General features: G+C 42.0%; 1 protein-coding gene across 1 annotated transcript; it reads left to right on the top strand.

The window, feature by feature from the left end:
* The first annotated feature begins 233 nt into the window (after positions 1-233).
* dhodh (dihydroorotate dehydrogenase) lies at positions 234-15,377 on the top strand. The gene is made up of 9 exons (XM_078544523.1): positions 234-299; positions 1,796-2,008; positions 4,537-4,736; positions 6,401-6,483; positions 8,294-8,481; positions 9,580-9,693; positions 10,118-10,271; positions 11,744-11,903; positions 12,625-15,377. The coding sequence occupies exons 1-9, from the start codon at positions 279-281 to the stop codon at positions 12,755-12,757; spliced, it is 1,266 nt and encodes a 421-aa protein (XP_078400649.1). The 5' UTR covers positions 234-278; the 3' UTR covers positions 12,758-15,377.
* The last annotated feature ends 1,046 nt before the right edge of the window (positions 15,378-16,423 follow it).

Raw genomic sequence — 16,423 nt, 5'->3', positions numbered from 1 at the left:
AGGCTGAATTCAAGTTCTCAACCCTCTCACCGTACTCTCCTCAACCATCAAAAAATTTTGGAAGCATCAGAATTAATTTAATTCGTAAGTTTGTTTTTAAAAAAAATGGTTAAATTTGTAATTATTTTTGTAGAAGCGTTTGCAATTTCTCATGCGCCGGTTCACACTTGCTGTTGCTATAGAGCGGTCCTACTCGCTGCACTTCCCGTCTGTCTGGTTTCTCTGAGCCTGCCTGTTCCGGAATCACAGGAAACCAAAGTACTGCCTCTGAAGACAGAATGGCCAGCAGCACATTGAAGGTAGGAGAGTGACTGGAGGGCCGGCACGTCGCAACAATGTAGCTGGAACTTGTCTCCTCCATGTGTCCGGGCTCTGCAGCGATTGCACTGCAGTTTGTGTTAGGACTCACTGTGGTATTTCACCGTCCTGGGCTGCCGCTCAGCAGTAAAGCAAACAGTAGATGCACTATGAATTGCATCAGATAAATCCTTTATTTTGCTTAAACTTCCAATATAGCGGAGAAAAAAATGTCCACAATGCTGCATTAAGTTAGATTTTATTGCGTGAATTGATAAAAGAATGCGTGTGTGATTGGGTTAAAGTTGACATTGCATCTTGCTGGACATTTACATTTATGTGCATTTTGCAAAAGTTCAAGAAGCTGTCGTCAGAATGTGATTCTAAATCTCGGTATCCCCCCACTTTAGAACCTTTAGCATATTAGAATATGCATGGGTCCGATTTTGTGTGCAAGTGGGTGGGTTTTGACTGGGTTAAATTGTGACAGGTGCCTGATCAACCTGGATCTTGTCTCATGTTTATGTTTTTTCTTCATTCGCACTCTTACCTAATGGTTGTGAAATATTAATTTTCTAAGACTACATTGCTCCACCTCTGGAACAATGCTCTCAAATCAATCAAAGACCCTAACACTGGCTTTCCCTGAGAGTGTCATGCTTCTCTGGCTCCCAGTGCATGCTAATGACTGATCTTCAGAATTCCATGGGACCACGTCTTCAAATACTCCTTAAACTCACTGAACAGAAGCATCTTCTTCAATTGTACATCCCAATCCCACATTCTGCCTTTGGTTTACTGTTTATTCCCTGTTGTCTCCACCCTACCGTCTGAGGATGACCTTTCAGTCATGCTTCCTGGAACTCTTCCACACTCAGAACAAAGAAAAGTACAGCACAGGAATAGGCCCTTCGGCCCTCCAAGCCTGCGCTGATCATATTGCCCGTCAACTAAAACATTTTGCACTTTCGGGGTCCATATCCCTCTATTCCCATCCTATTCATGTATTTGTCAAGCTGCCTCTTAAACACCACTATCGTACCTGCTTCCACCACCTCCTCTGGCAGCGAATTCCAGACACTCACTATCCTCTACGTAAAAAAACTTGCCCCGCACATCACCTTTATAGTTTTCTCCTCTCACCTTAAATCTATGTCCCCTAGTAATTGACTCTTCCACCCTGGGAAAAAGCTCCTCACACCCCCATTTAAAAAAAAAAATCCTCATTAATTTCAGAAACCTTATATCTTTTGACTATTCTAAAATTCCTCCTTTTTCTACTCAATGTCCAGCTCTCCGCCTTGTAAAGTTCTCTGCAATATTCTTTTACACTCTTATATAAACATATTGTCCACAAAAACAAACCACCAGAAGCCATATTCTTGATTGAAACCATCCTGCAAGCATTTACAGCATTTGCTATTGGTTAACAGCAGTAAAGATATCCTCTCTAGTTTTGGATTTAATTTCAGTATTGTTTTGCTTCTCCTCACTACAGAGGCGTTTAAGAGAGGCTGTTCAAGTGCTGGGTGGTGGCACTTGTCTGTTTTTCACCTATTGCACTGCTATTGGGGATGAGAAGTTTTATGCCAAACACCTGATGCCTACTCTGCGGAAATTTGTGGATCCAGAAACCGCACATACTCTTGCCATCCGGTTTATTTCCTGGGGATTAATCCCGTGGGCAAAATGCAGGGATTCCTCTGCCCTGGTAAGTACTCCATGAAGCACAAGCCACATCCCCAGTCGCCAACAAAAGTATCCTGAACACTCCCAAAGAATTTCTGCTATAAGTGAAGTGAATGGATAACTTTTATTGGCATTACAAAAAGTGTTTTGAATTTGCTGTGAATAGTGTTTTTATTAATCTTAGCACTTTCAATCATCCACTTCCTTTTTTTAAATTCATTCATGGGACATGTGCTTCGCTGCTTAGCACAGCATTTATTGCCCATCCGTAATTGCCCTTGAGAAGGTGGTGGTGAGCAGCCTTCTTGAACCGCTTCATGTATTTCAAATTATTGCCCTGCTCTTCACACAAGCCTCCATTTACCCTACTTCTGCTGTTGTCATTCTCTAAGAATTGGGAGTAACCCGAGGACAGTTTCTCATAATGAGCGCGACTTGTCCTCGATTAATCATCCACAATGTTAGTCCAGATCGTCTGGCCTCCAGATCATTGGAGTCCAGATCGTTTGGCCTCTAGATCATTGGAGTCCAGATCGTCTGGCCTCCGGATCATTGGAGACTAGACGTACGACCCATGGGAAGTCCCGACATGCTGACTCCATAGGAATTGTCAGGAAGTTTGAACTTCCGATGGGCAATTCCCCTGCTCCCCAGGACCTTCAGCAAAAGTCTTCAGCTCCAAGTTAGAATCGGAGACTTCGGACAGCTCCGTGGTATTTACCTGAGTAGTTACCCTGGAAATTATGGACAAAAATATCCTGGCCTAACTGACAACCCCACCCCCCCAGTCACCACACTGACCCCCTGACTCCTCCCTTGACCCCTGACCCCCGACAATCCACCTTGATCACCCTGGCTACACCTCCTGACCCAACTCTTCTACCGCCCCGACCCAACCTGACTAACCCCCAACCTGACAACCCCTCCTGACCCGATTCAACTATCCCCTGACCCACCTGCACCCTACCACCCTATCCATTCACTCATTCATCCATTCATCCCTTCACTAACATTCACACTGGACATTTAAACTTACCTTATGACTGATAATGCCATATAAAGGTGTGTGTCTTCTGTGCTAATTCTCCTCATTGCTCTCTGCATGGATTCCTGCGCTGGGGGAGTTTTCCTGTATCATGGATTGGAAGTCTGGTCTTTTTAAACATATCCAAGCAAGTGGGTAGTTTTCTGCCTGAACAGCATCGGACGCTGTGGTCCCAGCTCTGATCAGAAGACTTGGCAGTTGTCGCTTTATGAACCCTATGTTGAAATAACCATGCAATTCCATCCTTGCTAAAATCCTGATTTGTAAATTAAAATATTTAAATATTTTGTGGTGTATATTTCCTGCTATTTGTTAATCTTAGCAAGAAAGTTGCTCTGAGCATAAAGTGAGGAAGACTGTCTATATCTTTCAGAAAAAATAGCAAATGGAAGGAAATATACCCTCAGTTTTCGGAGAGTAGAGGATGGCGATTGCAGTGATTGTAATTGATAATCAAATACGAACGTCTTCTGCAAATCACAGTCTCATTGGTGTTTTTGAAATTGTATCATTTGTAAACATTGAGGACTTTTACAGTCACAATTTTATTTGTAAGAGAAAATTAGTTTGAATAGAGAGGTTGTCGCATGGCTGAATGTGACATTGATATGTATATGTACGTATCACTGCATATATGACACAGTTTAATGTGGAAAATAAATTCCTGTGTCAGATTTAGTTGAATTCACATAGGAACATGAATTCCATGATTCCTGCTGCTCAGAAAATGGTCCCAGTTTCAAGAAAGGTCACCTGCTTGCCTCTGCCCACTGATTACTGATTTGACCTGTCAGCTTCTTCAAACTCATAGTGTGAGCTCATTAACAGTTTCATTTTCAAATACAACCTGCTCCTTTTGAAATCCTTAAGAGGAAGAGTGACTGATATGCAGGAAAGAAATGCCGTGAAAGCTCTGGGTAAATTGCCGACCAGCGCGCCTGAGAGTGAGTGACTGTAGGAGAGGAAGGGAAAGTGGGAAATAATTGTCCTCAAAAACCTCCGCAGTCAAGACACTGGCGGGACCCGCCGCAGGAGATTCGGCGGCCCAGCCAAAAGTTCATTGATTTACGGCAGGATTGGACAATCCCAGCGGTGGGCGGGGCTGGCAAATCCCACCCAGTGAGTGGCGCTGGTTCTTAGTACACATGCTCTATCTATAATGTGTAAAAGGATAACTTGCATTATATATAGGGTTGCCAACTCTGGAAGTATTGCTGAAGGGTTCTCCAACTCCCACTACCCCTGAACTAGAAAACAGCCTTTCCCTTATCTGCAATATTTTTATAATTAGTAAATGAACGTGTTCAAGGAAAATGGGGAAAAAAAACCAGTTACTTTAACACCCTGTGATTTTTCTCCTGGGTAACTTGCCACAGGATCCAGGAGATGAATCCTGGAGAGCCCAGGACAATCTTGGAGAGTTGACAGCCCTAAGTGTGAGGAATAACTCTCGCTGCTGAATGCCGAGTTTGTCTCGTTCACCGGTGATCACTGACCTCTTTCAGGAGGTCAATGTATTTGGCCAAAAGTTCAAGAACCCTGTGGGAATTGCAGCAGGGTTCGACAAACATGGGGAGGCAGTGGATGGCCTTTACAAGATGGGGTTTGGATTTGTCGAGATAGGAAGTATCACGCCACAACCCCAGGAAGGAAACCCCAGACCCAGGGTCTTCAGACTGGAGCCAGACCAGGCTGTCATCAACAGGTAGGGCTAAGTTGCTGTGAGTATAAATTCTTGTGTTATAGTTTGTAGAAAATATTTTGGGGTGGGTTGGGGGCTGGATGCGAATGACATCAGCCTGATTAGTGGGGTAGAGAGGCTTAAGGGGACAATTCCAGAGCTTAGGACCCAGGCAGCTGAAGACGTGGCCACCAATAATCGGGGAAGGTCAAGAGACCAGAATTAGATGAGCGGAGATATCTCTGAGGCTGTGGGGCTGAAGGAGATTACAGAGATGGTGGGGGGGGGGGTGGTGAGGCATTGGAGGGATTTGTAAACAAGGATGAGAAATTTAAAATGAAGATGTTGCTTGACATGGAATCAGTGCAGACCAGCAAGCACCGGGGTGAGCAGGACTTGGCGCGAGTTAAGACACAGGCAGCATAGTTTTGGATGACCACAAGTTTACAGAGGGTGGAATGTGGGAGGGTGGCCAGGCTTGCATTGGAATAGTAAAGTCTAGAGGTAATAAAGGTGTGAATGAAGCTTTTCAGCAGCAGATGAGCTGAGACAGGGGCAAAGTCAGGCGATGTTATGGAGATGGAAATAGATGGTCTTAGTGATGCTGTGGATATGTGGTCGGAAGCTCATCTAGGGGTCAGGTATGATGCCAAGTTTTGTCAACAATCTGATTCAGCCTCCAGTGGTTGCCAGCAAGAGGGATGGAGTTGGTAGCTAAAGAACAAAATTTGTATTGAGAACTGAAGACCAGTGGCTTCAGTCATCCCCATATTTAATTGGAGGAAATTTCTGCTCATCTAGTACTAGATCTCGGAATAAGCAGTCTGATAATTTAGTGACAGTGCAGCAGGCAATAGAAGCTATGATGGCGAGAGTCATCAGCGTACATGTAAAAGCTTAGTGAGTACATTGGGGACTTTTTCAGTCTGGGTTTTAATTTTGAAGGAACTGATCTATGTTGGTGTTTACACTCCACACAAGCTCCCTCCCACTCTACTTCATCTCAATCTATAAGCAGAAGGGTGTGAGATGCACTCATGCCCAAGGCAGCTGGCACCACAAGCCCTTGTGCCTGGTACCTTTTCCCCCCCCACTACCCACCACCTGTTGATCTGAGAACAGCATGCAACAAGGTGGGGAAGACCCAAAAAAGGTGAATTGTCTGGGGTCATTGGGTCCTTAAAGTATGAAGCCAAGTGAAGCTGCTAGTATTGTATAGCAATCGGCATTCTGGCCCTGATTCTCTAAGCTTGTGGGCTTGTGCTGGTGGCATGTCAGGGCCGTAGAAATGACCGGAACCCACAAATGATTTATACCACACTTTGTCTTTTTAAATGTGATCCCCGTTTACTTTACCGGGAGTGGGGAGCTATTCCCTCACATCTGGGATTTGGAATCTCTCCCAATGTCTAGCCCTGATGAGTCCAATGATGAGATGTGGAGATTCCATCATACAAAGTACTGGGAATCTTTTCCAATATCTGATCCTGGGGTGTATTTCCCCCAATGCCTGCACTGGAGTGGGAAGATTTCCTCATAAATGGGACATGAAATCTCCCCTAAAATATGGTCCCGGGGTGTGTTCCTGGGCTCAGGTAAGGTGCTGCGTACCTCCGGTGCGCTGTATTAACAAGCCCTCCTGTGGAGAACAGCAATGTTAAGATTCTGGTGTTTCTCTTTTAAACTAGGTATGGTTTTAATAGTCATGGTTATGTTGCTGTACAGCAGAGGCTTCAAGCTCGGTTGGAAACCCAGGAACAATTTACGAAAGGTAAGAGCTGGAAAAATTTCCAAAGAAGAGTCATTTTTGGATTCGAATCATTAACTCTGTTTCTCTCTCCACAGATGCTGCCAGACCTCCTGAGTTTTTCCAGCATTTCCTGTTTTTATTTCAGATTCCTAGTGTTCACAGTATTTTGCTTTTGAGTACAGTGGCTAACTTCTGCACTGTTTTTGTTGCTCAAACCTGCTTCACTCTGTATTCTTTCAGTTTATTCTGTTTTGTTTTGACACAAACCCTTGTCCAGCTTTATTTTCCCATTTTCATTTTGCAACTTATGCACAAACTATCTTTTCTGAAGGTGCAGATAGGGAAATTCAATTAACAATTCAGTGGCAAATATGCAGCCTTGTGTGTAATACGGTTTCCAGTCACATGGTGGCGGCAGACTTCAGTCATTTTCACAATACCTCAAAGAACCTTTTTCCAGGTAATTCTGTTTTTGTTTTGGATTTCCAGCATCCGCAGTAGCTTTTCGTTTTTATCTTATTGCAAAGACTGGTGATCTGATTCAAAGAACTGAAAATACTTGAAATGCTCAGCAGGTCTGTGGAGGGTAACAAATAAGTTGATGTTTCAGGTGTGGATACTTTTCAGAATTGAAAGATCTGAAACATGAATTCTTGTTTCTGTCTCCACAGATACTGCCTAATCTGCTGAGTGTTTCAGGAAAGTTCTGTTGCTATTTAGCACCTAGATGTCCCAGTTAACTTCTTATTCACTGAACTTTTCACCTTGCCAAGTGAGACAGTTAATAAGTGTTAATTAAATTGTTTTGTAGATAACCAAGACCCAATATACCAACATTAGTTTTAATCAGATTGAGATCTTCTATATTCCATTGATGTGAAGTTTGCTAATCCTTGTGAATTTGATGCCTTGCACATTTATCTTGGGTTAAAGCCCCACTTCAGTATCTGAGCATGTTACCTGGGCAGATCATTCAGTAGTGTTGAGGGAGTGCTTCACTGCCAGAGGTACCTTCTTTTGGATCGGATGTTGAACCAAAACTCATTAGTCTGTTCTTAGTGGATGTAAGATGACCCCACAGAACTATTTAAAGAATAGGGGGGTTGAACACTGTCTGTCCCTCAGTCAAGATCACCAAAACGTTTTGTTTCTAGGACCTTGTTTTTTCTACAAAGCAACTGTGACTGTACTTCAGAATTAATTCATTGTCTGTATAATCTTTCAAGATATCTTGAGTGTGGAGGTCACTACTTAAATGCAATTTCTTTCTTCCGAGCGAAACTGGATTTAGTGCTTCTGCAAAGCTAATCGGTTAAGGAGCTCAAATCCTCATGCATTTCACCCCTTGTACGTTTATCATCTGGAGTCAGGACACAGGCATTGGTTCTAGTACATTACAGTATGAAAAATTGTTAAATGAAGGAAAATTCAGGAATAAAATGTTAATAGCCGTTTGGTAGTACAGAACTTGAGTATTGCTGAAAAATTTAACTTTTTGTTGAAGCTTTTTATCTTGCACTCATCAGGACAGTTCACAAGAATAAAGTTCCCTTTACATTTTTAATTCTTGTGAATTGTCCTGGTGAGTGCAAGTCGAAAAGCTTTGACAAAGAAATGTCTTTTTTTTCAGCATTAAAATGTTAGTGGAGTAACTCCAGCAATTTTTAAGGCTTTGGAGTTGTAAAACCTGTTTAATTCCAGCTGTGACTAGCAACTGTATATGAATGATGTCTGCTTTCCATAGAACTTTCAAAGTGTAATTCCTGTCACGTTTTGATGGAAGCTCCTTATAGAAATAGTCATTGTGTGAATTGTTTTTTTGTTTTCGAAGCGGGGAGACCTTTGGGTATAAACCTTGGGAAGAACAAGCTGTCTCAGGACGCTGCAGCCGATTATGTGGAAGGAGTCCGGCAGCTGGGTCCACTAGCTGACTATCTGGTTGTGAATCTGTCTAGTCCCAACACCCCAGGTTTAAGAGCACTTCAGAGCAAGGAGGAGCTGCGGAACCTGTTGGAAAAGGTCAGCAAATGGCTTACTTATTTTTGGTGTGTCCAATCAAGCAGCTAAAACCAAAACACCCGTTGTCTGTAACTTCTGTAGCTCAGTGGCAGCTCTAGAGCTTGTGGATTCAAGCCCAACTCTTTAAAATTTGAGAGCAAAAACTAGGCAGATATTCCAATGTGGTACTGAAGGAGTGCTGCACTGCCGAAGGCGCTGCCTTTCAGATGAGATTTAAACTGAGTCCCCATCTGCTCTCTTGTGTGGACCTGGGGGGAGGTGGTGGTATAGCGATATTGTCACAAGACTAATATTCTAGAGACTCAGGGTAATGCTCTGGGGACCTGGGTTCGAATCCCACCACAGCAGATGGTGAAATTTGAATTCAATAAAAATCTGGAATTAAAAGTCTAATGATGACCATGAAACCATTGTCGATTGTCGTAAAAACTCATCTGGTTCACTAATGTCCTTTAGGCAGGAAATCTGCTGTCCTTACCTGGCCTGGCCTACATGTGACTCTAGACCCACAGCAATGTGTTTGACTCTTAAAACGTTTAGGGATGGGCAATAAATGCTGGCCTAGCCAGCGACACCCACATCCCATGAACAAATTAATAAAAGAGCCATAGCACAATTTTGAAGAAAAGAAAGGGAGTTTTCCCCAGTGCTGTGGCCAATATTTATCCCTCAACCAACATCGCTTAAACAGGTTATCTGGTCACTATCACACTGCTGTTTGTACACAAATTGGCTGCTGCATATTCTACATTAGAACTCTGACTACACATCCAAAATATTTAATTAGCTGTAAAGCATGTTGCAACATCCTGAAGTCATAAAAGGTACTGTATAAATGAAGTCTTTTTTTTCCTTTTGTTAAGGAAGAAAGCAAATATCTGTCAGAATTTATTATTTTTTTTATTCTTGCCCAATGTTGGTTTGTTTTTAATGCTGACAGGCAAATGTGCATTCTTTTATTTTTAAAAGAAAGTTTGGACACCCTAATTCCTTTAGAGCATTGCTCTGTTTGTGCTGTTAGAATACTTCACCTCAATTATTTTAATAACATCCTGTTGCTTCCAAGTTTTGTAGCAGCTTTTCCTGATTCTTTTACAGGTGTTGAAGGAAAGGGACGCTCTGAAAGTCAACCGGAAGCCAGCTGTACTTTTAAAAATTGCTCCAGATCTGACAGCTCAAGATAAAAAAGACATTGCTCGTGTTGTAATAGAGGTGAGGGACAATGCAACATAGAGCAATTGAACCTTAAATGAGGCCAAGTTCACTTTCCACGCGTATAGCCTGATTGCAGATCTGTATTTGTAGAAAATGAGCCAGTTTACTCCATGGATTTTGGATTTTCAATGATTTTGAAAATTGGGTTAGAAACAATGAGCTTTCCATTTGGGTGATTGGTTAAAGAACCCTAGAGGAGGTAATGAGCTCTTATTCTGAGTGTGTAGCTGAGACTGACCTTGCATTTCAGGATTCAGACTGTTGGTGTTAGATTTGCAACTGTTTCCTTTCTTTGTATCTGTGTGCTTTGTGAAATGTGGTAAACCACTGAGACGGACTGATTCTGAGTCACTGCATTATTCTGACTACCCAGTTACAGTGTGCAATCTTCCACTTGATGTTCTCCTATTCCAATTTGCAGCTGGGAGTTGATGGTCTAATCGTGACAAATACTACAGTCAGCAGGCCACAATCCCTTCAAGACCCACTACAGACTCAGCTTGGGGGCTTGAGTGGAGCACCACTGAAGGAAATATCAACACAGGCTGTGAATGAGATGTATTCACTAACCAAAGGTATTATTCAGCTGCATGGAATCACAAATGACATCAGTGATTTGAAGTTCAAATTCAACATTGGGCATAGGAGCCTGTTACTGGGTGCTTCCACTGGTACAGCAACAAACATCAAGGCAGAAAATGTACTTTGTTTATGTGCAAGTTTATCATTTTGCCCCATATAGCAAAGACAGTCTTTCTCAAGATTTTTTTAAACACTTTTTTTTAAATGAAGTTGTCGTAGTGATGAACTAAATGGACATCATCATTTCACCATTTTAAATTGCAGTGGGGTCTCATAAGATCCATAGTAATTTGTGTGGAGGTTCTGTGGGCTAACTAAACAATGTAGTTTCACGGTAGCATGAGCTACATGGTGGATTGCAGTGCCCTCAGTGATGAGGTATTTCATCACTGTAGTTGAGTAAAGATGGTTTAGTGTTGCCTGTGGGAATTGCATCTCAGCCCCTCATCTCCACCTCTGAGGTACAAAGGGGGCATCAGATTGGACACAAGCTTCATTTAAACTGTCCTTTTACGTCTGGGACCTTTGTAAAATCCAACCTAGAATGGGAGGTTAATGTTTGTTCTTTCAATTTGGGCAAGGTTCATGGGTGAAATTTGAGAACTCACCAATCACTTACCAGAGTTCATGAATTTATATGAAAAATTTGTCATCAATTGGGAATAATCCAGCTACCTCTAGCTGAGACTTGGAGGTCTGAGAATGTGGGGAATGGGAGGAGAATGGTAGTACAGAGGGATAGCATTGAATTGGTGCAGTAAAACACTTGATTTTTCTTAAACAAAAACAAAAATTGCTGGAAAAACTCAGCAGGCCTGACAGCAGTTGTGGAGAGAAAGACAGAGTTAACGTTTCGAGTCCATATGACTCTTCTTTCTTTTCTTTTCTTGTCCTTTGTTCCCTGTTCTCCTGAAGATGTTGACTGCATGTTGGAGCAGAGTTCCATGGGTTCTAGGTGTCCTCCAATACTTTGCTCAAATGGCTGTTAAGCATGTGTGACCCTCAACACTATGAACATTAGCTTTGACCTTCAGAACTGGTCTTGGCCACTTGAGCTTCCCGCAATGCTCACAGTGTTATGTTGAGTCGGAGTTGGATCCACTTCCTCCAACTCCAAGGCAATGAAGCCAATTGTAACTCCCTCAAAACAACTGAAATCAACTAATTTGGTGGAGAGAGAGGTTGAAACCTGGGTCCTTCCTGGTCTACATTAGCTCAGCTACTCTTGACATCCTTTCCTAATTCCCTTATTTTTAACTTTTATAAGCATACACAAAGAAATTTTTACTGCTGGTTAATATAATTGGGAAAATATATTTACCCTTGCACTATTGAATTTATATACATTTTAAATTTTAAAAAGCCCATGCCCAGTGAAGTATTGTCAGTGCAATATTTAGTTATCAGTTCCACTTGTACAAGTTAAATGTAATGAGCCTTATTGCTGCTGTGCTTTCTTCTACAGGAAGAGTTCCTATTATTGGGGTGGGTGGAATCAGTAATGGAGCTGATGCCCTTGAGAAGATCCGAGCAGGAGCCACTTTGATCCAGTTGTACACAGTCTTCATATATCAAGGACCCCCTGTGGTAAACAAAATCAAACGCGAACTAGAGCAGCTGTTAAAGTAAGCGTGCACTACTGTTCAAATATTGCTTCCTCAGTAACGTAATGCATTGGCAGCAGGGCGTTTTATTAACTACTTCATTTTGGCGTCTTGTGTTTGTTGGATGGGTGGAATGTCCCTGCTTGTGGAAAATAGAATGCAAACTTGACGAAGAGGAATATCCATTGAAACTGGCAGGGCAGGTTGCATTCAGTCCTGAAGTCCCATTTACAATCAGTTGTAATTGCTATGAAAGCAATATCAATATTATACCAGCACCATATTGGCACAAAATATACAACATAACTGGACATGAAGCATTGCGCTGTAGGGTGTGATGTAGATTGTCTTTGAATAATTCTCTGAATAATCATTCCTCTGCCTACGTTGCAGGATGGTGCATCAGAGCAACATGCAGTGCCACACACCATCGAGCCATGGGTCCAGTCTTCCATGTCCCTGAGCTCCCTGCTTCTAATGAATCATTCTAGGGAGGTGGTGTACAGAGGCAGACATCCCATAATCAAATACTGACATTTTGTCATACTGATTGGGTCATGTAATGGATCAGTGGGTTCAAAAATTAGTCGTTCTGGTTTCATGTATTAAACTTTCATGATTGAAATTGTTGCTATGCCAACACATGATTTTGTGGCCTTGGGCTAATAGGGCTACTTTTTCTATGTTTCTGCAAGCAATGCCTCAGTCCATCAACAGCCGTATTCAATTTTTTTCTTTAAAGGGAACAAGGATTTTCCAGCATTGCTGAAGCAGTGGGTGCAGATCACAGGCCTCAAGAGATACAGCTACCAGCAATTGCAATGGACAACGTTCGAGTTGGGCCTGTTGCTGCTATCAAGGCAGCTACTGCATAGTCACATGTTGACAAAAGAGAGCGACAAGGTGATTAGAATATGGACCCAGGTGATAACTGACACCTACTGGTGTTCAAACTGATGACCAAGCAGAATGAGGAAACCTCATGGCTTCACAGCAGCATATCCTGGATAAGCTCTTGGGGATTGCTAAGGATTGAAGTTTTGTGCTAATTAATGCCACGAGATCAGTTTACAGCTTGTTAAGTTTGATTCAGTCCAAGGAGTTATAAAATGTAGAAGTGGGTTTCCTGTGAACCCGAATTTTCAAAAATAGACTGACTACATAAATAATGTTCTCCTCACCCACCAAAGCAAGATGGTAAAGATATTTGTGTTCCATGTACTATAGTTGGATCAATAAATCAATCTGTGGATGTCCCTTACTCCAGTAACATAAATAACATGTCACAGTTACATCAGCAACACAAGTTGAGATGGGGGAAGCTGATGGTTGATGTAGTTCCTACTTCAATCTAACTTTGTGATTCTCCCCCATTAGAGCATTCAGAGCTGCCATTCCAAGAATTAATTGCTTTATAATCACACCTCAATTTGTTCCTTTGTCCTGAGGTTGTACTTTTGAAATATTTCTCAGTTAGTATGCAGGTACAGCAAGTGATTAGGAAGGCAAATGGAATGTTGGCATTTATTGCAAGAGGAATGGAATATAAAAGTGGGAACTTTTATTGCAGTTGTACAGGGCCTTGGTGAGACCACATCTCGAGTACTGTGTACAGTTTTGGTCTCCTTATTTGAAAATATATAATTGTTTTAGGAACAGTCCACAGAAGGTTCACTCAACGCATTCCTGAGATGAGGGGCTTATCTTATGAAGAAAGGATGAACAGGTTTGGCCTATACCCATTGATGTTTATAAGAATGAAAGGTGATCTGATTGAAACATATTAGATTCTGAGGGGACTGGATAGGGTGGATACCCGGAGGGTGTATCCTCTTGTGGGGGAGACTAGAACTCGGGGCCTCCCTTTTAAGAGAGATGAAGGGAATTTTTTCTCTGAGGGCCATTAGTCTGTGGAGTTCTCTTCTCCAGAAAGTAGTGGAGGCTGGGTCTTTATATTTATTCAAGGCTGAGTTAGATAAAATTTTTGTTCGATAGGGGAGTCAAGGGTTATGGGGGCAGACAGGAAATCGGAGCTGACCACAACCAAGTCAGCCATGATCTTATTGAATGGTGGAGTAGCTCGAAGGGCCAAATGGCCTAATCCTTCTAAGTCCTATGTATATTCCCAGTGGGATCATTGCTCTGAGATACTGGCAAACACAGCCTGAAGTTTATGCCAGGATCATGTCCTGTAGAAGTTAAGGCCAGAATCTCAAATAGGATATCCTTTCTCACCCCTTTTCAAAGCTAAAGTGTTCTAGCCTTTCCTAGTAACTCAGTCCTCTGACAGGAATGACTTCAAGGCATCTCTTTGTACTACCTCCTGGAGTCACGTTCTGGCCTTGTGTCTCGCTGTCCAGACTGGCTCGTACACAAGCTCAGAGTACGATACAGTTTCATCATGACTGCCCAAACATGCACTCTACTGACTGAGTAAATTAGAAATTTAAAATTCCACCTCATCCACTTTTGATGCTTGTTATATGACAATTATTAATAGAACCGATGAGCATATGAAACATAGCATACATATGGTAATAGGTCATATTTTATGCATATACTGTATATTGCATTACTGCTACTCCTCAGCACTGATTTCCCTACTGTGGTACTGCCCAGCTTGACTTTCATAGGAACTTCCCATGCTGATTATTCAATGGCCTCACTTTCCAAGTGGTATTGACATTCAGCTCAAGCAATGGTGGCTCCTAGGAGTTGTTTTATTGGAAGATGCACACCAAATTGCATTGTGGGTTGGACTTGTCATTTGGGAGGCCTCTTAATGTGATGGTACAGCTGGCTAAATGGGATTTTGACATTTGGGGACATGGAAGTAGGTACCTAGAGTTCAGAGTTATACCCACTGGGATCACACTCTTGCTTACAGAAGAGGAGAGGGAAATACTCAGAACAGATTTCATCACCATTTTCTGGTGCTGGTAAATTTATTGAAATCTTTTTCACAGCATGATTTTGGGATTCAAATTTGCAACCTCTGGGTTGCTTGTCCAATACAACCAGTTACTGTACCTATTCAAATAGACATGGCTGTGCTAAAATACAATCGAATCTGCATGGTATTTTCCCTTTACTAGGTTCTAAGTGGCTCTTCATAAAGATCTGCACTTAACTCCTCAGGAAGAAGATTATAGTTAGGGTAGTACATTAGCAATTTATCAATAGTGAACAAAGCCTCCGTTCTTTTTAAATCTCTTGTGGCTTACCTAAAGTGACATTTTGTGTGGAACATAGTCCTGCATTAATTCCAGCAATTAAATGTGATGATATCTGCCCTGCTCAAAATAACTGACATGCCAACTTAAAATGGGGAGTTTGATAACTAAGTGTACACTTTGTATAAATGAAGCAGTTACTACACCTACCGTGCAATTATGCAATTTTCCCCCAACTTATGGGCAACAAATTGTGAAAGAATTTTTCCTTGGCTCTCAATGGAACCCATTCTAAATAAAACACACTGACATTTTTGATCTATGTATGTTGAATTATTCAATTCTGCACATTCAGCAAAGGGTCCATTGGCAGCATGCCCAGATTTGGAATGGAACTTGAAAGCTTTCTGTTCAATACCAGCGCATCACCAGTGCATCCCTTATTTCTGATGTTTGCAATATGTTTGAGGCTTTATAAATGGGCTTGACTTTGCTAAAATGCATTACATTTTAAAAATCTGCATGGTATTTTCCCTTTGCCAGTGTTTTTAACAAAGCATTCCTAAAAAGCCTGTTCTCCAGGGTTTGGTGGGAGCGAGAGGGAATAGTGAAGCTTTTATTTAGTAATTTTATTTCTGCTTTCCCCTGCGTCCTGCCCCCACCATCTCTCACAGCGTGTTACCAGGTTTAGCTTTCCTATAATCTGAATCTCTAATTGAACCACACAATTTGACGTAGAAGGCATTCAGAACCAGATTCTGTTTTTTTCCTGATAAGTGAGAAACATTAATGTTGAAAGTGGTCCCCATGCTTTTCCGTTCCCTTTGAGCTTTGGGTAGCTCAGGAGATAAAGACATCTACTTCACCTCTGGAACCTGAGTTCAAATTCAACCCATACTGAAACTGTCCATCATAAAAGTTGGTACAAAAATTGTCAGGCCTAGAGGCAGCTGTGGAGAATGTTCAAAGCTGCTACAGTCAGGGCGTTTTTCTGAGGTCACGGTGTATAGTAAAGTAGGAGGAATGTATTTTATATTTGGTATTATTTTCCTTGTCTGCAAACTCTGGAATGCTTTACAGGTCGGAGAAACATTATGAGCAAGAAGAAGTGTTGTTGAGGGGTTGGCTTGGCTAAAGAGATGGTTTTCAGGAGGGTTTTGAAGACAGGGAAAAAAGTACACATTGATAGGAAGAATGTCCTAGAGGGCAGGGGCATAACGACTGAAGGATCAGCTTCTGATGGTGGAGTGAGAACAGGAGACGAGCAATAATCTAGAGTGAGCAGAATGGAGGGATCATTCAGGACGTATTAGGGAGACAAGCCCTTCATAACGTGAGGAACGGGGCTGATAACCCCTCAGTGATCAA

Source organism: Cetorhinus maximus, chromosome 6 (genome assembly GCF_964194155.1).
Source record: "Cetorhinus maximus chromosome 6, sCetMax3.hap1.1, whole genome shotgun sequence".
Classification (NCBI taxonomy): Eukaryota; Metazoa; Chordata; class Chondrichthyes; order Lamniformes; family Cetorhinidae; genus Cetorhinus; species Cetorhinus maximus.
This window is presented reverse-complemented; position numbering and strand designations above follow the sequence as displayed.

Excerpts from the sequence above, each read along its gene's own strand:
- dhodh (XM_078544523.1), top strand. The coding sequence starts at position 279 with ATGGCCAGCAGCACATTGAAG. Across the intron at positions 2,009-4,536 it reads GCAGGGATTCCTCTGCCCTG|GAGGTCAATGTATTTGGCCA; the intron begins GTAAGTACTCCA and ends GACCTCTTTCAG. Across the intron at positions 11,904-12,624 it reads GAACTAGAGCAGCTGTTAAA|GGAACAAGGATTTTCCAGCA; the intron begins GTAAGCGTGCAC and ends TTTTCTTTAAAG.